The 23,811-nt window shown below is 44.4% G+C and overlaps 1 protein-coding gene across 2 annotated transcripts in view; it reads right to left on the reverse strand.

Moving 5' to 3' along the window:
- Positions 1–423: 423 nt before the first annotated feature.
- Positions 424–23,811, reverse strand: part of PUDP (pseudouridine 5'-phosphatase) — an 86,041-nt gene continuing 62,653 nt past the window's right edge. The window contains exon 4 of one of the 2 annotated variants that reach the window (XM_032756547.2): positions 424–1,977. In XM_032756547.2, coding sequence (XP_032612438.1) covers positions 1,801–1,977 — 177 coding nt within the window. In that variant the 3' untranslated portion in view covers positions 424–1,800. Of the gene's footprint in view, positions 1,978–4,272; positions 4,568–23,811 lie in introns of those variants that run through there. The other variant, XM_032756546.2, reaches the window with a different exon arrangement.

A 23,811-nucleotide genomic window follows, 5' to 3' on the forward strand; every position in this document is an offset into this window, starting at 1 on the left:
CCAAGCATCAGTGTGTGTCATTTGTCTAAAAATATAAGAATCTGGCTGCAGCTTTGGTTAAAAAACAGTAACGGACATGAGATCAAATTTATCCTGTAGGAAATTCACCCAGATATAGATGCACATCACTTAGATATGCATTACACCCATTTGTCTTATTCATACAAAATGGCTTAATGATTAGAAAACACCAACATAAATACTTTGGAAGGAGAAGATACTAAATCAAAGAAGTCTTTCATTGAAAGCCTCTATTCACCGCTGCAGGAGCAGGACGGCTCACTTAAAATACATAAATATCCGTTTACAGTTGGAGTACTAATTGGGATTTTTAAAAAATTTAATTAGTCACATATATATTTTACATTTCTTGGAAGACTGTTCTTTTTTTAAAGGTAAAATCATGACTCTCATACAAATATCAACATGTGTCAAAAGATTTTATTAAACTAATTCAATTTGTTAGGGAAATGGTAAGACGTTACAACTGGTTAAGAGGAGCATTAAAAGTGCAGACATATATTCAGGCCATCAAGAATGAGGAAATGAATTTGCTAAATTGATGCAACATCAATCAATCGCCAGGGCCTGTCATTCACAGACAATCACTCCACCACACGCACACATGCATTCCTACGGTTTGTCCACAACTTCCAGAGCTGAAGAGTAGCTCAAGGACATCAAAGGGCAGAGGCCACTAGGAAGGGATGAGCCACAACGGAGCAGTTCTCCTTCACTCTCGATTTCCATGGCTACCACCGTTTTTCTCTGGCAAATCACAGACGAATTTTAAAGACTGAGTAAATCTATAAAAGCGATTAATCACAGAAGTTCAATGTCTGATAAATTATTCCAGAAGTGTTCCTGGGTACTCAGACTCACCAAGCATACATTCTTAAATCAAATTCTATTTCTATCCAAAAAGCGTAGCCCATCGGTGTTCTTAAAGGAGGCGAATGGTTGTTCTGAGGTAGAAAACATTCTCCAATGTAGGTAAGGATGTAGATATCAGGTAAATGTTACAGTTGTGTTCACACTAACAATAAACTATGGATGATGTGGCTCAGTCAGTCAATGAGGAAAGATCCAGAGACATTCTGAGGTCACAAAAAGAATTTAAATGTTAGCTAACAAGGAGTGCTCACCAAAAACAGGACTTTCCCGCTCAGACTGCAAACCAGGCAGAACTACCATCTCGCTTTATCAGTTGTCATTGCATGTTGACATCAACACTGAGGAGAGTGATGCAGATGATAGATATAAACATATCTACATACATATGCATACATAAAGCATATACTTATATGCATACACAGTTTACATTTCCCAGCCAGTGTTCAGAAAAACTAGAATAAGAGAGAAGTGATGTGCCATTTTGTCTTGGAAAAGTATATATTTTACATATACATGCATGCATATATCTACAAAAATATGCATGTAATGCCTACCTGCATATTACCAAACTGATACACACGTGTATATATGGAGGTGCGTGTGTGTATACGTGTACATTCACTTTATCACATACTCCATCAGCTTGATTTCCGAGATGGTAATTCAAGTTTCATCTTTGTTCTGGGCTTCGTTTCTGTCTCTACTGTATTTTTTGTCTCAACCGTCAAGTCACATTTTATCGACACGTTAGACTGGGACAAACCAACATGGGATGGAAACTCCAATCTCAGGAGGCTAAAATCATGATGCAGGTTGGGATTGAAGAGTTGCTGATTTCCTTTCCCCTTCCCCCAGCAGTGTGGACCATGAGAGTGCGCTGGGGGCGGAAGACTGAGGCCCTCCCTCTCACTCATAGGGGGGCAAACCAAACAGCTCGGGCTGGAAGTCCTGCAGGGAATTCAGCACCAGGGTGGCCTTTGTCGTCAGGTCTCGGCTCAAGTTTCCGTCAGGAACCATGACCACCTGCATCCCAGCTGCCAGGGCCGCCTCCACCCCGTTGGGAGCATCTTCAAAGACAAGGCACTGTAGGAAGAAAAAGAAAGTCGAGATGGCCTTTCATGGAACCAGACATGTGGATGAAGTGTTTATTATCGTCGTCACCATTGGCTCTGCAACTGTGCAGAAAGAGACAGAATTACAGTGGGGGCTCCCCAGAGTAGAGATTGTGGTGAGGACAGCATGCTGTTTCTTACTGGCTCCCGAGGTCTCCCCGCCGTAGCTCCTTTAAAGGGGAGAGGTTTCTGTTGCAGCCAAAGCATTGTTGAAATGGAGCGCAGCTGTGTGGTGAGGCAAGATTCTCAGCTTAAAACTTTATTTTATTGGGATCATAACAATCTGTTCAATCAATAATTGAACATTCTGAGTGTGAGAGGCAATTGCAAAACTAAAAATCATGCTCTTAAAATATAAAACCACTTCAGAGCTGCTCCTGTTTTATGTACTGTGGTTTGAAAATTAAATGGTTAGAATCTTTTAAGTTAAAAATTCAGTTCCTGTGTGTGCTAGTGTGACGTGACAAATATGAGCACGAAAATGTAGTGTGCGTGCATGCTCTCTTTTGGATAATCGCGAAAATCCATTTTATTATTGGGATTACGGACACACCACCATCCAAAACCTGTGGTCTCTTCATTCAGACACCCACATTGAAAATGGGGTGTTTCCTACTGGCAACTGCAAAGATATGGAACCAACCTAAATGCCCATCCACCAATGAGCAGATAAAGAAAATGTGGCATATATACACCATGGAATACTACTCAGATATAAAAAGGAATGAAATAATGTCTTTTGCAGCAACATGGATGGAGCTGGAGGCCATTATTCTAAGTAACTCAGGAATGGAAATCCAAATATCGTACGCTCTCACTTATAAGTGGAATCTAAGCTATGAGGATGGGAAGCCATAAGAATTATATATAATGGATTTTGGGGACTAAGCCAAGGGACTTCAGCCTCTGCAAGTGGGGAGTGGAGGCAGACTGACTTTTCTCTGCATGGACTTGGTGGGTTGCTCCTTTGAAGGTGGTGACCAGGGACAGAGAAGGTGGAAGTGCCCACAGCTCCCTTCTCTTTTCTAGCAGGGCTCCTGCACCTTCAGTGAAGCCGGAGAACTGGGGTTTGGTCCAGGGGATGGCGCTGGTACCTGCACATGCTCCTGGCAGGCCCGCAGCCTCCTGAAATCTCCCTCCTTCACCCCACATATCATCTCTGTGTCAGGACATGCACATGGATGTGTGTGTACGCATGCATATTCTATATGATTTTAATTAATTTCGTGATCACTTTGTAGTGTATTTAGTGGACCTTCTAAGGCTGACTTCCACGACTTCAAGGAAGTATCTGGTCAAGAATATTCTTGACGCAGCTTGTACCGACGCCTACATATAGGCTGTAACTAGGCAGGGCCCAGTTTTCACACACCTTCCCAGGATGCCATGGCAAATCGTGACCACTGATGAACGTCTGCTAAATTAGCCAAGACGGTGGAGGTGTCCTGGTACAGGACTTAAGAGCCACAAAGGGGCCATGGAAAGTCAGCGCTAGGGAATAGACAGAGCAAATGCAGCATCTCCTCTGCTTAGGGCAAGGGAAGTTCAGAGGCAAGCTGGAGGTCATGCAGTCACGCGAGGTCATGCAGTCATGCGGAAGACAGAACTCTTGAATAGAATCCAGATCTGCAGAATCCAATGTTCTTTTCACTCTACCCAGCTGAAGGCTAAAATATATCTGATTTCCATCTCCAGGCGAGGAGATGAGCTTAATTAAACTGTAGCTTGAGGGATTTAATTCAGGGAGCATGACATTTCCAGCTACAAGGGAGGTGAAGCACCTTGGCGGCTTATCACTTGGAGGTGATGAACTGACTTCTCCAATGATGTTGAAGCGCAGCAGCGACCTGGGGATGGTCTCTGTTCAGGGGACTTAAAAAGTCCTTGTACTTTAATTTCTTAAAGACAAATATCATATAGCTTAAAAGTTCCATTTTATAACTAGTAAGTTGCACGTAAGAGTATCTTTGTCTGACAGCAGCAGGGTGTCTTAGTCCCTTCAGGTTACTGTAAGGAAATACCACAGACTGGGTGGCTTAAACCCCAGACAGGGATTTCCCATAGGTCTGGGGCCAGGCGGTGTGAGATCAGGGAGCCAGCGTGGTCTCTGGCTCCCTGTCTCCTCCTAACACATTACACTGGGGGTGAGGATTTCAGCATCTGAATTGGGGGAGGGAAACAGTCCAAACACAAGGGCAATGAATAAAAATGGATGGGATTAGAGGAAAACCTGAGAAACAATAGGGAGCTGGATGATACCCGGGATGCTAAGCCTGATGGAGAAGCTGATTCTCACGTTTCTGATGTGGTGGGTCTTGGGGCCGCCATTTTGGTGGCAGGAAGGAGAGGTAGCTTTTGTGACAAGTTGGGTTTGAGGCCATCGTGGGACACCCAAGTAGAAGGCTCGGGGTCTCCATGCGCTGTGGCTGTGAGCTGGAGGTGCAGTCAGGTGTCATCAGAGCAGAGAACAGCTGATTAGACAGAAGGAGGAGCACTGAGAAGGGACCCCGGCAGCCCTGGCATTTCTGTGCGGTGAGCAGAAGAGGTCTATGGATGGAGCTCTAGGTACAGTTTGGGCAGGAAGGGAACACAGTAGGAGGCAGTGTCAGGAGCTAGGTTAGGTTTTTAAGAGGGAAGGAGAAGGGCCCGCGGCTTGTGATTCTCTCGTGTTCCTCCCCAGCTCTCACTTCCTGGTGATGCTTCCACCTTTGGCTCCTCCCTGCTGCAAATCCCCGTCTCCGTGGCACTTGCCCACCATTTCTTCTCAGCAGCTGGGATCAACAGCACGTCCCATCAGGAAGCAGACAGAACAGTCACAGCAGGGAAAGAGCCAGCCCCTTTCCAATCCTGCACACTGGGACCTCCTCCGGGCCGCAAGCAGAGTGCTGCCTGTGCCTACTTGGGATCACATTTCATAACCGATTCTACCTTTTAAACTATGATGTGTCTGTTTTAAATTATGTGCTTCATTGGAACTAGTGAGCTTTCCAAATATTACTATATCATCTCTAAGGAATAAAGCTTTCTCTTTTGCTTAGTGAAATACATTTGGAAGGCAGTCACTGAAGGGTACTTTCAGGGCTCCCAGAAGCGGTCCTGGAATTACATGGAAGCACAGAAAGTACAGCAGCTGCTCACAACTATTCATCAATTATAAAACCATGTATGATCTGAATCTCATCACCAAAACCAGGCTTTTTCCTAGGAGGTTTTTTCCTATGCATTAATTTTGTAATATGAAGTTCAATTTTCACATGGTGAGACATCAAAACTTCAAGGGGGCCTTAAACTTTGTTTTTAATTTTGATTGGCAGCGCTCACATCTAAGGTTTAAGTTCTGTTTGACTTCATGTTCCTTGTCAGATAATGATCTGTAAATAAGTACCACAATGTTGTCATGTTGGATACATATACACTATTAGATGTTTATTTAAACATGAAACTTTAAAGTACTGCTGTCAAAACTTTAAAGTACTGCTGAGGTATGCGTGTATTTTGTTATTAATTAGTACTTTTGTTTATATTATTCATCAATCCATCCATCTGTCCATCCATCCCTATTTATCAGTCTATCCATCCCTCCCTTCCTCCTGCTTTCCCTTCCTTCATCCAAACACCCACCTACCTACTAGTAAGCTACATATGGTGCTGCATTCCTCTAAGTAATAGTGCTGAGGTGGAGGTCAGTATCCCTTGTGCACCGCAGAGCTACTGTTTTATTGAATCGATAGTGCTCTGAAAATCAAACTATAAAACCATTATTGATATAAACATGTTTATAACAAAACCCTTTAGAGTTACAAGCTAGGTAAATGAATGAACTACACCCCTAAATTGATTCCTTCTCCTATAGAGAACAGCCTTTGAAAAAGTTATTTAACAACTTGGTTGGGGGGTGGGCAGGAAAGCTTCCTAACGAATTCTCTCTGTGTCATTTTATTCAATAAAAGTACATTACAGGCACTCTTAGCATGCATATTAAAGTGTATGTATGTAAATTAAGTGGTGAGCAAAAGACTTCAAGACAGCTCAAAAAACCTTCCTGATTTCCTTTTTTAATGGTACAGATGCCGTGTCCACCAATCTGTCAGAAACCAGTAAAAACCCAGCAAGGCCCTGAAAGGTGCTGACTGCCTTAGAGTCAAAAACAAACTGCAAGTTTCTAGATGGTCACTAGAATCATTTTCTTTTTCCACGTCCTCTGAGTAAAATATGTGAAATCAATTCATTTTCCATAGCCTTCTGCATGAGACTCATGATCCGCAAGTGTGACGGGAGGCCCCTATCAGTTTTTTGTGTTTAGAGGGAACACTATGACTTCAGACAGACTCGGGAAGATTAGCCATGTACAGGATTAAAATGCTCTAACCTGTAGAGCAGCAAGTTGTATTTATTTTCAACAGCACTTTCGTTATGGAAAAACCACATTTAGGTGCCTTAGATGAGACTTGCTTGTGGTATGCTTGCTGTATAACATGACTCCACACATTGTCAGGACAGCAAAAGCACAGCGATGTTTTGCCTGCTTTTGAGAGAAGCTACGGAGGGCGCTTCCCCAAACAGGATTATCATGGCATAAAGAGAGTGCCTTTGCTGGCCTGTGTGAGTGATTTTTCCATGTCATCTCCAAATGTGCCGTGTAGAAGAAGCTGCCATTTACAACGGGAACTGATAAACACAGAGAAAAAAGCCTAAGGAATTCATTGGACCTGGAGGGGGTTAAAAGACTTCGTGATTAAATGAGCTGGTGGATGAGCCAATGAGCTGTCTGTGTGGTGAGCACGTGTGGCAGCCGGCAATGCAGAGGCCTCTCTTCGGTCCTCTCCTTGGTCCTTTCCATCCTGACACCTCTTGTGCATGGCCCAGCAACCTACTCAACAGGGGATGAGAGGCCTACAAAGCCAATGCCCTTCAGGATGGATTTATTTTCTGGTTTTCACAGGGATGCCCTCAATTCTCCTTCTTGCAAATATATTAACTGCTGACTCCTGAAATAAAAGCCGGTGTTTATAGCTGTGGTTGCAAAGTCAGTGTTTCCAAAATAAAGATGTGTTGCAGTACCAGGTGAGGCTTATGTTGTTTTCACTGGCCTCCCATGCCCATATTAACGTTCAATTCTAAATTGTCTAGTATTAGAATGTTCATGGGGTAAGGGGTTTCTAGAATGTTCTGCAACACAGCAGTCCAGAGAAATTTTCCAGAAAAAGGAGATTCCTCCCATTAAATGAGGAACTGGGGACCTGCCATGTACAATTAGCACAGAAATGTTTCCAGAAGTGCTGCCATGGATAACTCTGTAGTTGAAACTTCACTGAGGCCTCTCAGGCATGGACACCTATCTTCAGAGCAAATCAATGAAGGTCCTGCAAAGCAGCACTCCGAGGAATCTATTTTGAGGAAGTTTTCACAAAGAGTAGCCGAATGTGGCATGACTCACGTCAATGCAAATGCAATTCATTTGCCTTGTTTTCTTGAACTATTCTGAATCTTACCTGTTAAATAATGACAGATGAGGCAGATTTCACCTTAAATGCCTATCCTCTTGCAGGAATGGTTGCTTACATGGCATTGAGGCTACTGCTTAATTCAGAACTGAAGGGACCAGCTCTTTGAGGGCACCCTCCCTAGGCCCCTCAGCAATGGGCTCTGCTGACTGCTCATGACAAAATGGCACCTGGGGCACCTGTGAGGGCAACACAGGGCCTGGTCCATCCCTCTCTCCTTTCCTTTAGATAGAGAGGGGCGTGAGCATATTCTCAATCCTGGAAAACAGAGGTGGGAGGCATCTTGCCTTCCTTTCTCTAACCTGAGATGCTGATGGAGCCTGGGCTAGAAGACTGACCTGGCTGTGGGGGCTAGAGAAGAGTGAGAATTTGCTGGATGTGGGGCCTAGCCTGAGGGTGGAAATTACTGGTGCTACTGACACAGTACTTGTCTGATACTGTGTATGACTAACTCAGTGTTTTTCAACCATTTCATTCATGACCACCCCAAAAAAGCTTTTACAGTTATTTTCCCCCAACAGTCTATCCCCATAACATGTTATAATAACACAGATGCACTATATTTTTCTGTATGTGTATTGGTGCTTGATACATTAAAAAAAAGTAAGGTTTCATTTTCACCTCCCCAAAGCCAATTTTTATACCTTGGGACAAAATGCATGGACTATTCAATTTTACTCAGTTGAACAGTTTTTGGGGAACCTACTGAAACCACTCTCAAGGAAGGGTCCCACTGACCCAGGAGAAGAAGGCTTCACAGAGTGGGGAAGTAGCTGAAGATTTCAGAGAAAAACACTTTCACTACAGAGAAGAATCTCCCCACCCCCACCCCACTGCCTGGAAGATCACAAATGAACTGTAACCTTCCAAAGTCAACACACAACATTTCATAACTATGACGTACTTAGGGAGCTGTTCAATTGCATGGAATAATTCATACATTGAAGAATGTGGAGAACAAACAAATGAATCTCTGACAGATAACACTATTCCAGGTAGCAGTCTTAAATATGCCCTCCCACCAACTTCAAATTTTATAAATGAATGAATCAATGATACCCAGTGGTTGGCAGATGGGACATGCTCCGTCGCTATCAGCTATTATTATGATAATGGTGATCCATTCTGTAGACGTTACAAAAAATTCACTATGAAGTTTAAAATTACTCAACTCGTGTTGGGACTGGGACTAGCACCTTATATTCTAGTGACTAGGCCACTAAATATCTCAATTACTAGCCAGGATATTGATAAACTGCAAATTAATGGCATTTGTTTCTTCCTGTTTTTTTGTGAGATTCATCAGAAATGCATATTTATATTAGAAGCTGGGCTTTAATCAATAGCTATCAGCAATTCAAGCATGTTAGACATATTTTTAGGAAATTAACACCTACATAAAGTACTGTCTTGGGCAGGCAGAAGACAGAAAGCAGAGCAGACAGCTCTCCGGCCTCCCTGGAGTTCATGGTCTCCAAGGCAGGAAACATGCACTGGGGAATCCCTGCTAATACAAGCCCGCTGTGGGGAGCCCTGTTTGAGGCACACAGTCCTCTGGAGCAGGAACAGCAGTCCATTCACCAGGATTTGGAAGGTGGATTTGAAGGAGTGGGTTTAGGGAAGATGACTTAGGGATGTCTGGTCAGAGGCAGGTCATGAAAGACAGGCATAATCGCACATGATGTATGTAGCCACTGGGAAATGGAAGGTGTGTGTGGGGTGAGAAATGCAGGCAGAGGGAAGAGCTTGGCAGAGACAGTTACTGGCTGCACTCTAGTGTGGAGAGGCTTGTCGGGATGAGATGGACATGCAGAAAAATAAACATTGTACTGGGGGCAGGCAGAAGACAAGGCCCCAGAAGGAAACCAGAAGTAATGAGTGAGGTAGGGAGCAAGGGGTCAGGCTGAGAGGTCTGTGCTTTACGAGGTGGGTGGGGAGGGAAGCTGGGGAGGGTGAGATGAGGTCAGAGCAGGGCAACTGGTCATATCAGCGTTTTAGAAACATCAAAGAAGCAAAACCACTGATTTACCAAGAAACTCTGACCATTGTTAAAGGCAGTGCCCCCCCTACCCTAGCAGTATTGTTTATGTCTAGTAAGATTATTCAAAAGCATGACTGCTTAATTTTTTTTTTTTTTTTTTTTTGGAAATCCAAAATACAACTCATCCACTGAAATACCTGGCTTAGTGTCAAATGTTTTATTCCACAATGGTGGCTTAATTCAGATCGGTTGGTTACATGCTACCTGCTATTAAGATGGCCTCATGCAAATTGTCATTCTTTGAAACTGCTGGTATGTGGAGATTGCACAACTTCATGTACAAATGCAGACGGAACCAGAGAAACCACTTAGCAGTTACACTGGTACAACACCACCATACAAATGAATTACAAAGCAGCCCTCAAGAGATGTTACACACGTGATAACAAGTAGTCACTGCTGGCCTGTCATTTTAGCAATTTCTAGTTTGCTTGATATATGTGTCTGGGTGTATGAATCCAAAGAATGAGAAAAAATTAATTGCGTAGTAATCCATTTATCAGGAGTCATACTGAATAAAATGGAATAAAAACATCACAAACAAGTACAGCATGGAGATTCTGTTGGGTTAATGGTCTTTGTAATTGCAAAGGAAAATGATGTTACTATCACTTTTGGGTGTTCAATTCAGCTTATCTGAAGGGGCTGGAAAAAGATCAAGTAATTACTAACCATACTTGACTCTGAAATGCGTTCATACACCTGTCCAGTTGATGTGGGGAGAAGAGAGTGTAGGACGTACTGTCTCGCCTTTCATTCCATTAGCTATGGGAATACCAGATAATTAGGTTTTTTAAATACTGTAAGTATAATATTGTTTGTTTGTTTTTTGTTTTTGAGACAGGGTCTCACTCTGTCGCCCAGGCTTGGGTGCAGTGGTGCAATCACAGCTCACTGCAGCCTTGACGCCCCCAGGCTCAGGTGACCTTCCCACCTCTGCCTCCCAAGTAGCTGGGACTACAGGGAAGCACCACCATGTCCGGCTAATTTCTTTTTGTAGTTTTTGTAGAGATGGGGTTTCGCCCTTTGCCCAGGCTAGTCTTGAACTCCTGGGCTCTAGCAATCAAGCTACCTTGGCCTCGCTAAGTGCTGGGATTTCAGGCGTGAGCCACTGCACCCGGCTAATATTGTTAGATATGTATTCGTAAGCCTATGAACTATTGCGTAGTCCACTTCTAAATGACAACTACAAAAATCTAGGAAGGGCTGTGTAATTCATCCTATAATCATGACGACTGTTTACTACAGTCGTTATTTTGAGCATATATATAAGAGAAAAACAGTACGTATTCAACGTTTCTCTTTATGTTGGGACATGCACTGGCACTTCCTTCTCATAAAAAGAATAGAACGTGAACAGAAGGCTCTTACAAGATAGAAGAGCCCACTCTCTGGTCATGGGGTCACTCATGGGACAAGTACAAAGATTAAAACCAGAACACACTGCTAAAAACTATCAAAGATAGGCAAGCTGTTGATCTGCATTTATTGGATGTCTATTGAATAAATTATGAGGGCATTCTACATTCCGAGGTCGTGAACAGCCCATATTCCCACTTGGGAACACAACCAGAAACAGTAGTTCCTAGTCATTTCATTGTTCAGGTGTAGTTTCTCAGTATTAATACAGGGAGGTGGGGAAGAGGAAAGGAAGATGTAGGGGTGAAGGGAAAGATTGCCCCCCTCCTCGCTCCTATTTAGGAATAAATCAGGTGGGAGATGTGCTTCCGTAACCAGCTGGACAGAGTCTGTGTCCCTGAGAGGTGCCCAGAGGGTCCCAGTTTGCACCAACCTCTCCTGAGTCATGCTGGAACCTTCTTTCTAGAGAGCTGTGTTTGGAGAACGGCACACAGAGCCCCCTGACTCCTGGGCCTCCAGCATCTCCCAGGAAGACCTCCAACAGTATGTGATTAAACTAGAGACATGCAGCTCAAATAATACTCTGGATGAGCCACAGAACATGTCTTCTTTTCTACAGAAAACATATTTTCTTAACCTTTGAATAAGCTAGGGCATTAGAATAAAAATGTACTTATTCAGTGAGCAATTTAATGGTTGGATGTTTTCAAGAAAACTAGTCCCTCCCTCATTTTTTTTTTTTTCCTTTTCAACAGAATCAAAGATGCTGTTCTGCTAGTGCAAATTTCTTAGGAAAAGATAAATGTGTGAATAACACCATACCCCTCACAGCACGTGGCATTGGTCTCTGGAGGCTGACATTCTGCAGAATCAAACACTGAAGGGAGCAGCCTTGTCCACTTACGGTTCAACAAGGGTCCCTGTTGCTGTGCAACGCTCATCTCACAAAATGACCCCACTTCCCCTGCTATCTGGCTGTCATTTCATCAAAGCACACACACCCTGCCTGATCCCTTGGGCGCCGGCCTTTGGGCAGTTCCAGGCCAGCTCCTAAATCCTCACCTGGCCGCCTGGGAGGCTGGAGCCCATTTTCCAATGACCTTGCTAAATGAACTGCGAATCTGCTTTTGCTGAAGAAACGCAACCTTCTAAGGAGGCCAGAGGGAAGCAACTCTGGTGGCGCCATTCTGCCAAAGGTCACCCTGAGCATGGGCACACAGCTGTGCCACTGCTTAGTTACCAGGTCTCGCGATTCCCATACCAGGTCCGGCTCCGCGGGGAGATTTCCTGAGGCCTGCCGGCATAACATTCACAGGTATTGATGTCCGCACTGTCCCTTCCGCGGACTCCCCAGAAAATTCTGCTCATAACGGAGGCTCCTTTGCTGTTCTCATTCTCCAAGCCTGCTGTTTTCAGTGTGGGAGTCCTTGAGGCACGGTCAGGGGGCCCACACAGTCAAATCTACACCCACAGTAATACTAAAGCACCGGTGACCTTTCTATACTGTGTTGACAGTGGTATCTACAGTACAAATGCAATGTCGGCAGGAAAAACAGCCCACACAGCTGGGGCCCGCGCATGCAGGAGGGCCAGAAGCCGAGCTCTGCTGGCAAGCGCGGCGCTCCGCCCCACAGCAGGCACTCCGGCAAGAGGATTAAAGCGCGGCTCCACCTGGGAATACCTGTGCTGAGTGGTACACACTCTACTTTTATGAAGCCTCAGCCTTCGAGTTGGCTGTTTTTTTAAGATGCCGTGAGATGATGAAAAGGCCCCTAAAGCGCGTGTGCCACATGGGGAGGTGAGCCCCTGGTCTCCAAGGAAACCACGTGCTCCCCCTGCTCGCACTGCAGCAAGATCCCCACTTCATCATGGTTTTTCTTTCCTGGAGCCTCATGTTTATTTGAAGGAATGACTGACAGGCAGTGAGTGATGATTACTAAGATTTGGGCATCTGGCAGAACTTTTCTAGAAAATTTTCTCGAAAGAGGGCCACTTCAAGGGAAATAACTGAGTGGGTTGACAAAAATAAAGTCTGAGTTTTCTAGAGAAATTGAGAATTTTGGAAATCGTGCATCTACCACCACAAGCTTGACAACTTGCCAGAATTGAGACTTACCTGATGAGACTGATGGCGACATGAACAGATGTGGGTTTTTGTTATTATTATAATGAAATGAGTCAACATTTTGGAGATCTAATTTTTCAGCTACCCAGTATTTTCTGAATGAACAAATGCATGATGTTACAAAATCATGCATGGATACAAATCCATTCAAAGTTTAAGGCTCGGTAATAGATTTGAAGATACACGAGGAGGAAAAGGTTACTGATAGGGCTTCAATTTCCACATAGCAACTAACTCTTAAGAAACTATCATTTGCTGAATTCTGGTGTAGTAAAACAGCTACACACAGAAATAGAGCTAAAGAAAGAAAAATAGTTAACATTATCTTAAAAGACTTAAAATATCCCTTCCTTTTCAAAGTAGGTTCTATATAAGAGACGTGATCTCAGCTCACTGCAACCTCCGCCTCCTGGGTTCAAGTGATTCTCCCATCTCAGCCCCCCTGCCCCCAAACACACAAAAACAAACAAACAAAAAACAAAAAAAACCTGGGGCTTCTCATTCTCATTAGCCACTTCTTCTGGGGACAGCTCTAGGGGTAAAGGGTCCCACTGTTCCCTACCTGCTGGGTAATCAGATCCCTTCAAAAAGATGCTTTCGAGTTTTTGTCCAGTTTTTCTCATTGTTCTTAAGGGGAGAGTTAGCGCAGCTCGTTTAGGTCCTATCACCAGAAGGAGACTTGGTTCGAGTTTTACATGTTAATATTTGATTGGAGTAGGATTCACCTTAGTGTTGGAAGTAAGCCAGAGCCTTGGGGTTTATGTCCCCCTCTCCACTGGCAAGACAGCTACCCCGGTATTATTTCCTGACTGATTCATCTGTTTCACAACAATCTGAAATGCCACCTTGATCCTCGCATAAATTCCCAAACATAACGAGGCTGAATTCACTGGTTATTCTCACTATTCTAGTTTGGGTGAGGGCAAGTCTGAGAATGTGTACACAAGCATTGTGGAGGCCAGATCGGGTGAGGAAGGTACAAGGAAGGTACACCATGTCCAGGGGTGGGAGAGTTCATGGGCTTTATTGCAAATTAGCCCAGGCCAAACACTTTTAAAAAGTGGATTCCTCAACTACAGCAATGTTACGCAATGCAAGGTGGGGAGCCATACATACAAACAGCACTAGTGCTACTTATGGGTCACATGTTCTCCATATTCAATATACCATTCTCCTCCAATTGCAGTGAAGAGAAACAATGCCCAAATTTGCCAATAATCTGTGGTACTGCATTAAATGAGATACTAAACATTTAGCAAGGTTTTAGCCCAAAACATCCAATAATTATTAGTAATAATTACTAGTTAAAAGCTAAAAGATATTTTGAAAATTGACACAATTGTAAAAGACAACTGGTAATGCAGGACCAACGAACTTGATGCACTAGTGTATGGGGAAATAGTGACTAGACTATATTTTTACTGGCTAGTTGTCTGAAACCTCGCTATCAAAAACACTCAGTGAACACAGTATCATTACGAAAAATGCACAGCTGGTCACCAGCCAACCTAATGAAATGCCCCGAGTAGGGTAGTGGCATTAGTACTGATAGTGGCTACTAGTTCTTTTAAAAAGTGTTTCAAGGAACTACGAGGCATGGATTTTTTGAGGCATTTGAGTGACAGTCCAGAAATAAAAAAATACATGTTTTAGAGCAGTGGTCCCCAGCATTTTGGCACCAGGAACTGGTTTCATAGACGACAATTTTTCCTAGATCAGTGGGGGGTGAAAGGGGCTGGTTTTGGGATGAAACTGTTCCACCTCAGATCATCAGGCATTAGATTCTCATATGGAGGACACAACTCAGATCCCCTGCATGTACAGTTCACACTAGGGTTCAGGCTCCTGTGAGAATCTAATGCGGCCTCTGATCAGACAGGAGGCGGAGCTCAGCTGGTAATGCTGGCTCACTCACCGTTCACTTTCTGCTGTGCGTCCTGCTTCCTAACGGGCCATGGAGTACTGGTCCATGGCCAGTGGATTGGGGACTCCTGTTTTAGAGGATGCAATAAAACATATATGGAGACTGCAACTTTTTGGTTTACAACTTCGGGGAAGTTAAAGGGCCAAAACCAGCACTGCTATAAAGATTAAGCTATTAGATGTTTTTTGCTGGAAAGTATTTCCAGAGACACGAGCTTTTTCCATAACACATATTAATCACACACACACACACACACACACACACACACGCGTGCACACATGCATGCACGCACACACACACAGTGCTGATTAAATGAAGCCTTGTTACATTTTCCATTGTTATACAAGTATCTGCCTTTAAAAGGGAAATAGTGGACCAGGGATTCATCCATTAGTATTTTCTCCACACAAAGCACAGGGCACAGTGCCATCCTGGAATTTCTCCGGTCAAGCATAAAGAAGATATCTGAAGGCAAGACATATGAAGAGTAATTATGAGAGGACAGAAGTTCATTCTGTTCTGAGATTTGCTGTTTTTCTCTAGCATTTAGTGAAATTATTTCTTCACTTCTCTGCATTTGACAGAGTGCAGAAGGGCCTCATGCCTCTAATTTGTGTTTTCCCAGAGACCCTCATGCCCCAGGAATGGCTCAGCTCTGGCGTAATTCTGCAGAACAGTACAGGAGCCCGTGTGCATGCAACCTGTGTCGAGGTCTCTGCAGGGCTGTGAACTTGAAATCAACACTGCAGTGCCCCAAGTTCCCCAAGAATGACGAGAAGCTCTCCATCAAAGGACGACAGATTCTGCCGCTGACTGTAAGCCCTGGAAACCAGTCTGGAGGAACGCAGGTGGCTATGGGTCTGCCAAGAAGCCAGAACACTCACTGAGCTGTGACCTGGCCAAAGCACAGCTCCACCTCCTATCAAAGCTGATGATGTACCCAAGGGGAGAGGGAGAGCCCGAAGGTGAAAAAGACAGCCTCCCCATTGACATCACTGCAGCTGTAGTGGCAGGAGATGGAGACAAGGATCACGAGAATAGGTGTCAGTCAGGGTTTGTGAAATAACAATACAGAAGACGAATGCCTTCTCTATTTGTGGGGAACACTACAGGAAAAGAAAAAGAAGGTGATATGGTTTGGCTGTGTCCCTACCCAAATCTCATCTTGAATTGTAGCTCCCACAATTCCCACATGCTGTGGGAGGGACTCGGTGGAAGGTAATTGAATCAGGGGGCAGGTCTTTCTCATGCTGTTCTCATGATAGTGAGTAAGTCTCATGAGATGTGATGGTTTTGTAAGGGAGAGATTCCCTGCATAAGCTCTCTTTTTGCCCGCTGCCATCCATGTAAGACATGACTTGCTGCTCCTTGCCTTCCGCCATGATTGTGAGGCCTCCCCAGTCATGTGGAATTGTGAGTCCGTTAAACCTCTTTCCTTTATAAATTACCCAGTTTTGGGTATGTCTTTATTAGAAGCGTGAAAACAGACTAATATAGAAGGCCACACTATAGCTGGGAATGTAGGGTTTCTTTGCCAAGAGTTTATAAGAACTGAAAATCAAAGAGCAAGAAATAACTACTAAATTCTAATAAGAAATGACATCGGCTATTATTAAAACTAAATGACAGTGTGTGCTCCTAAATCACTCGGTATTCCTGGCATCTTGCAATCCGATAAAATGGCACATACACGAAAGGTTCAATAAAAGCTTATAGAGGGGAACTGAGTCCCTTGATGTGAATCTGTTTCTTTACCTACAGAATCAGTGACTGGATTCTGTGTCTATTGGCTTCTGCTTCTGTATATCGTGCGTTGATAGCCTCTGATTTGGGTGTGGGGACAGGGGAGGAGTCTGTGTTCTCAGGCTGGGAATGAGACCTTGAAGTCAACACAGCAGCTGCTACCTACAGCCTCAATTCAGGAAGGGAAGAAATGTACAAATGAGGACAAAGGAGGTTTTCAGAAGAGAAGGCCTAAGAAGTGGATGGATAAAGGAGGTTGCTGGCTGCAGACGGCATGTGAGGAGAGAAAATCCTCGTGCAATGAGAAGCTTCAAGGTTGGCTGAGGGACTCTAGGGTGCCTGGAGTGACAGGAGCAGGCTGAAGGAAAATGTGGGAAAATGGAGTGTTGGCCGTGTTTTCAGAGGTGCTCATGACTTCCAGGCAGTGCAGATGCATGAGCCTGGGGTTCAGACAAGCAGCAGGGTCCCCAAGAGTAGATTTAAGGTGGGAGAACCTCTACTGAGACTTCTAGTAAGTGTGGCCTGGCTGAACTTTTACATAAGATTTTCCCAAGGCCCCTTTCCAGACCACTGGGCCCAGGACTCTACACGTGTCCAGAAACCAAGATTTGAGTCAGGCACAGTGACGACAAGTAGCAGATAAGATCACCCAGGGGGATGGGACAGAGTGAGATGAACACCAAAACAACACCTGCACACACACAGATGCTGACTTTTGGGGATTGCTGAACCGAGTTCCTGGGTGAGAGGAAGTGCAGAGAGAAACAGTGGGAGCAGTGGATGAGGGCAGAAGGGCATGGTGCAGCCAGCAGAGGGAGACGTTGCAGAGAGCATGGGAAATGGATGTCTGTGGTTTCAGCAGTCAGGAGCAGCAGATGCCAGGATGAAATGCCCCCCGAAGTGAGGTGAGGAGGCGAGGATGCAGTCAGAAACAGGGATTGTGGCACCTGGCAGCTAACGTGGGAACAAGACTGAGGGACACCGAGGTCATCTGGGAGAGCAAGATGCCCCAAGGCTAGTGTTCTGGACATGGACGTAAGGCTGCTCGGGCTGGATAAAGGCAGGACCTGAGAACCAGGGGCTGGGCACCTCAGGGTCGTTTAGAAACAAGGATGCCATGTGCGCTCGGCAGGCAAAGGGCCTCTTGTTGGTGCTGGGTACTGGGCATTCAGAGAAGGGGGCAGGGGAGTAACGATGGGGTGTTGGGGAGAAGCAGATGGGGCCTCCATGGACTGCGGAACATGCCACAGTGGCATGAGGGTTATTAGAGTTGAAGACAGTAAGCATCAAGTACAGGAACAGACGGCTTCCGCACTCCCTTCCCTTTCTAAGGAAAGCCTTCCAGAAGAATTCAGCCCTCAGCCCTCGTACATCCAATGCTCAGGAGTTTCACAACCAGGGAAGTGTGAGTCTTATCACCAAAGATAAGAAGTCAGCACCTGTCGCACCTAGATGAGAAATCGCCCCAAAAGATGTTGTTATAAAACTATCTTATCCACCATCTAGTCTCCTAACGGCCCACTTAGTTTTCCTAAAAGTCGTTTATTCTTCTGTGTGTCCTTCTGCCACTCTCCCATCAATGTTAAGATGACATACAAATCCGAAATTCTAACTGCCTCCTTAAGTTACATTTTTCTGTGAACTCCTTGGTTGTATGTAAATACAAATCTATCTTTACTCTTGATAGTCTGTCTTTTGTTAGTTTGATTTACAGGCCCCCAATCACTGCACCTAAGAGGGTAGAGGAAACACATTTCCTCTGACAGTGCAATTTGGTTTAAGCAAGTGCCCTCATGCCAGGAAACTCAGGAGGGACACCAAGCCCAAAGGCAAGTTCAATGAAAGAAAAGAAGTGTAAGGACAGTATTCGTGAAGGTCCTTGTTATTACGGTTTTTTAAATAATGAAAGAAGGGAGAAAGGGAAATGAAATAATACCAAGGACAAGTCAGCAGAGGCATGCCTATTTTGTTCAGTGATGATGGGTGACAGGAGGAGGTGGCCTTGAGGCTGGAGCAATGAGGACCCAGGCTGTGGGGTCCTGAGGCCCACAGAGGGTGGCAAACAATGGCAGGTGACGGTCCTCACCCTCTGGAGCAGCTCCAGTGTAGCTGTGCCTGTAACTCAGTGTTGCAGGGTAAGAAGCTGATTCAAGAACATCTAATCTCCCCAAAACCAGAGGCCCAGCAAAGCTCAGCTGGTCACCAAATATTAACTTTTTTTTTTTTTTTTTTTTTGAGAAGGAGTCTTGCTCTGTCACCCAGGCTGGAGTGCAGTGGCACAGTCTCAGCTCACTGTACCTCTGCCTCCCGGGTTCAGGCGATTCTCCTGCCTCAGCCACCTGAGTAGCTGGGATTACAGGCGTGCACCACGATGCCTAGCTGATTTTTGTATTTTTAGTACAGATGAGGTTTCACCATGTTGGCCAGGCAGGTCTCAAACTCCTGACCTCAAGTAATCCACCCACCTTGGCCTCCCAAAGTGCTGGGATTACAGGCCTGAGCCACCATGCCTGGCCCAAATATTAACTTTAAATTGGACATAAGTAGTATACAGCTATTTGTTCTCTATTATTCTCGGAGGAAAAGAAGTTCCAGTTACAGAGGTCAGCTCACACTGACAGCCTGCGTGCTCCTGTCTGCATTCTTTTGGGACATATGCAATATACGATAAGGATAAGTTAAGATGAAACTTTGTATAAATTTCACATGCAGTTACAGGTATTAGAAAAATACATATATTTTTAACTAGCTACATCTTTTTTTTTCAGTTTTTTTTAATCTAGGAAAGAGTCACAGAGATGCAAAAAGTTCTTCAAATTTGGTACAAGTTGATATGAATATATGCCCAGCGACAGTTTTCTTAATTTCACTTTCTCCTAAGCCTCCTATAACTTTTGACATTACTTATTTTTTTCTAATTGAACTATAAGCTCCCTGAAGGAAATCACATTGGAATCACACCTGGCACTTCCTCCTCTCTTACTGCCTATTTCTAATCTGTCACCCAGTACTCCACTGAGCTCTAAAACACAGACATGGCCAATGTGTCCTTCTAAGAATTTCCAGTGAGCTCAAATGCCTATTGCACCATGTGTAAACTTTTCTGCTTGGTTTCCAAAGTCCTCACGATTGATTCTGTGTTGGCTGCACTCCTGTTGGACTTGTTCTGTTCAGCATTAATCCCACCCTCTGTTCTTCTCTGTAAAAACGCTGAGCATTTATCTCAGGCCCTGTGCCATCCCCAGTTCCCCATGATGCTCTAATTTGTGCCTGAGTGAACTTTTGGTCTGACTGTCACACTAGGCAGAGCTGCCTCCCCCAACATTGCACTGTAGAGATGGTCCAGCGTACAGCAGAGTTGAAAGAATTTCACAAAACACCTGTATCCCTAAGCCACCACCCAGAATGTACTCTCTATTTTTTTTTTTTCCTTTGAGACAGAGTCTTGCTCTGTCACCCAGGCTGGAGGGCAGTGGCATGATCTCGGCTCACTGAAACTTCCGCCTCCTAGGCTCAGGTGATTCTCCCACCTAAGCCTCCTAAGTAGCTGAGACTACAGGCAGGCGCCACCATACCTGGCAAATTTATCATCATCATCATTATTATATTTTGTAGATATAGGGTTTTGTTATGTTTCCCAGGCTAGTCTTGAACTCCTGAGCTCAAGTGATCTTCCTACCTTGGACTCCCAAAGTGCTGGGATTACAGGCATGAACCACCACCTGTAAGACTGTATTCTTAACAAGGTGATAGCATAATAGTTTGGGCTGTGAGTAGAAATGTCTAAAGGCTGGTTGAAATGAGCCCAGTCTACCTATTTATGTGGACTTAGCCCTTATTCATTAAGAAATACGCAGGTTTCCAGGAAAAAGAGTAGAATCTACCACGTCCCTTGTTTACTAATTGTGAATATTATCTTACAACTTCAACCCTGGTATTAAACAAAAAAAGACAGATACCGAATATACACAAAACTTAGGCTGGTAAAATGAGTCTACTCTATCTATTTATGCAGTTTAACATGTATAACTTTCTTTCTTTTTTTTTTTTTTTTTTTTTTTTTTTGAGACGGAGTCTCGCTCTGTCTCCCAGGCTGGAGTGCAGTGGCGCAATCTTGGCTCACTGCAAGCTCTGCCTCCCGGGTTCACGTCATTCTCCTGCCTCAGCCTCTCCGAGTAGCTGGGACTACAGGCGCCCGCCACCACACCCGGCTAATTTTTTTGTATTTTTAGTAGAGACAGGGTTTCACCGTGGTCTCGATCTCCTGACCTCGTGATCCGCCCGCCTCGGCCTCCCAAAGTGCTGGGATTACAAGCGTGAGCCACTGTGCCCGGCCTACATGTATAACTTTCTTGAAAACAGAACAGAAAAACAAAAACAAAAATAATTTTTTTAAAACCTGAAATTCAGCTCCTAAAACAACACTAACAAGTACAAGAAAACTAAAACATGCAAAGTAGTGATGGCTAGGCTGTAAAAAATTGATTTCCAGCTGGGAACGGTGGCTCACTCCTGTAATCCCAGCACTTTGGGAGGCTGAGGTGGGCAGATCACCTGAAGTCAGGAATTCAAGACCAGCCTGGCCAACATGGTGAAACCCCATCTCTACTAAAAATAAAAAAAATTAGCCAGGTGTGATGGCATGTGCCTGTAATCCCAGCTACTTGGGAGGCTGAGACAGGAGAATCACTTGAACCCAGAAGGCAGAGGTTGCAGTAAGCCGAGATCGTGCCACTGCACTCCAGCCTGGGCAACAGAGCAAGACTGTGTCTCAAAAACAAAACAAAACAAAAAACTGATTTCCGATTTCTGGTTTTACTTGTAATAAATATCAACCCTAGAAGTGATATGTAAGCAATGCCGTCATTTTTGTTTTACAACAACGATGGCATTTTTGTGGCTGGGAACAGACAGCCCTGGGGTGCCTTCCAGCTTGGTCTCTCAAGTCCCCGCTAGCCAATGAGTGTGCTCACACTCGCAAGTCTCAGGACCTGGCATTCGGCACATGGAGGCCCTCTACCCACTGGGTCTCTGGCCTTCAGGGGATGTGTTGGCAGATGTCGCACCCTGCCTGGCACACAGTGGGCAGGTGCTTTCACTCAATGGGTGCTCATTATCCTGAAGGTGGGTTCTGGGGGGCTTCTGAAGGTGGCCTTATGTTTGCTTTATATTTTTTAGAACAAAATAATGATACATGAATAACTTAGAAAATATTCTCAGTGAAAACTTGATTCTTTAATGTCAGCTCTGTTGGACACTTTCTCCTAGTAAGATGGGAATTAATATTTAACATAATTAATAACCCTTTGATCCTACTTGTTTTTGACTACTTTCCTATGACTACTACTACTACTACTATGCTTAATTAACCTGGTGACACCTATGGCATGATAAATTCCCTAAGGCAATTCCCTAAGAGATTCAGAAGTCTCTTCAGTGACTGCTGATTTAATGGAATGCCCTTGAACTCTGGAGGCATGCTGCCCCTGTGAGCTCACACCCACACTGCGGGCAAGAGGAAGCAGCAGGGCCTGACTGAAGAGCTCCAAGATCGTCCACACGCCCCCTGGCCACTGCCTCCTGTATTCCTGACACAAATGCCAAGTACAAAACCAGGGCTGCTTCCCTGACAGAAGCTTGGGAAAATCTTCCTCTAGTATTACAATATGCACATCACAGGAGGAAGACCCACAATGTGTCACTGTCTCTAAGTAAGAAGCATGAGAGGAAACATTTCATTTCTGCAAGAGAAATACATCTGTAAGTAAATGTAGATTAATAATAAGGAAAATGTTTAGAACTTTCTAAAAGCTAAATGACTTTTAAAAAATGCAACTGCTCATTTTTCTTTGACAAGTCTAAAACAAACATTGTCAATGAGAACACCAAGATGTTAAAACACAATTCATTCCATGGGCCTCTTTGCAGGGTACCTCGTGAGAGAAATTCCTCCTCATGAGGGCCCTTGCTTTGTGGGTTTCACCATAACTGGTCCCATGCAATGGCAGCATGTGGTTTCCACATGCACTTTGCTTCCATATACATTTTAAAACATGGCTAACTTTTTGTGGAGACAGGGTCTGGCTATGTTGACCTGGCTGGTCTCAAGCTACTGGGCTCAAGCATCCTCCTGCCTCAGCATCCCCAAGTGCTGAGATTATAGGTGTGAGCTGCCACGCCCGGCTGTGCATGGTGGTGTGTGCCTGTGTTCCCAGAGGCAGAAGAATTGCTGAAGCCCAGGAAATGGAAGCTGCAGTGAGCTACGATTGTGCTGCCACTGCCTATGGCCTGGACAACAAAGGGGACCCTACCTGAAAAACAAACCAAAACCAAAAAACCCCACATGAAACACCATGTTTCCATTAACAGAGTGCCTTGCAAAACAAGGACTGCCTGTACTTGAAATTCCGTTTAATTGCCTTAGCTACAGGAACAGCTCATGTTAACAAGGCAAATATTTTACCTTATCTTTATCAGTTTGTAAATACAGAACTGAATGCAAGTGCCAACATATTCTGATCGATTCTGGGACATGGTGTATGGAGTGCAGCACCTTCACTTTTCTAGTGAACAATAACTCAGGTTAAACAACAACAAAAATGGTGTTTCTGGGAAGAAGGCTTTATAGCCTGAAGCTATGGAATAATTCTTCCACAAGGGGGAAATTTTGAGGAAAAATGAACATGTTGCAGAGGAATTTGTAACAGGATGCCAAGCATGCAGACATACACATGTCCAGACATAAGAAGCAGATACATGTTCCCACTGGGACCTGTTCCAGCCGCACCTGGAGGCTCAGCCTTGACTCTCTGACTTACTAGCTGGGAGGTCTCAGGCAAGTCCCACGTCAAGCAATTGCAGTCAAGTTGAATTCAGTAATGAGACTTAAATCAAGAATGAGATTTCAATCAGCCCAGGTATGTGTGTTGATAAGAATGCCCCACTGTCTTTCAATGACTGTTTATAGCTATGGCATCATAAAAACTACACACCTGGTTTTTGTCCCCAGTTCATGACATAGAGCTCCTAAAACACTTGGAATTTCTGAGTCATTAATAAGCCATTTTCAACCTAATGAGGTGCCTCTAGTGGACCCAGGATAGCTTTAG

This window comes from Hylobates moloch, unplaced genomic scaffold (assembly GCF_009828535.3).
Source record: "Hylobates moloch isolate HMO894 unplaced genomic scaffold, HMol_V3 SCAFFOLD_7, whole genome shotgun sequence".
Classification (NCBI taxonomy): Eukaryota; Metazoa; Chordata; class Mammalia; order Primates; family Hylobatidae; genus Hylobates; species Hylobates moloch.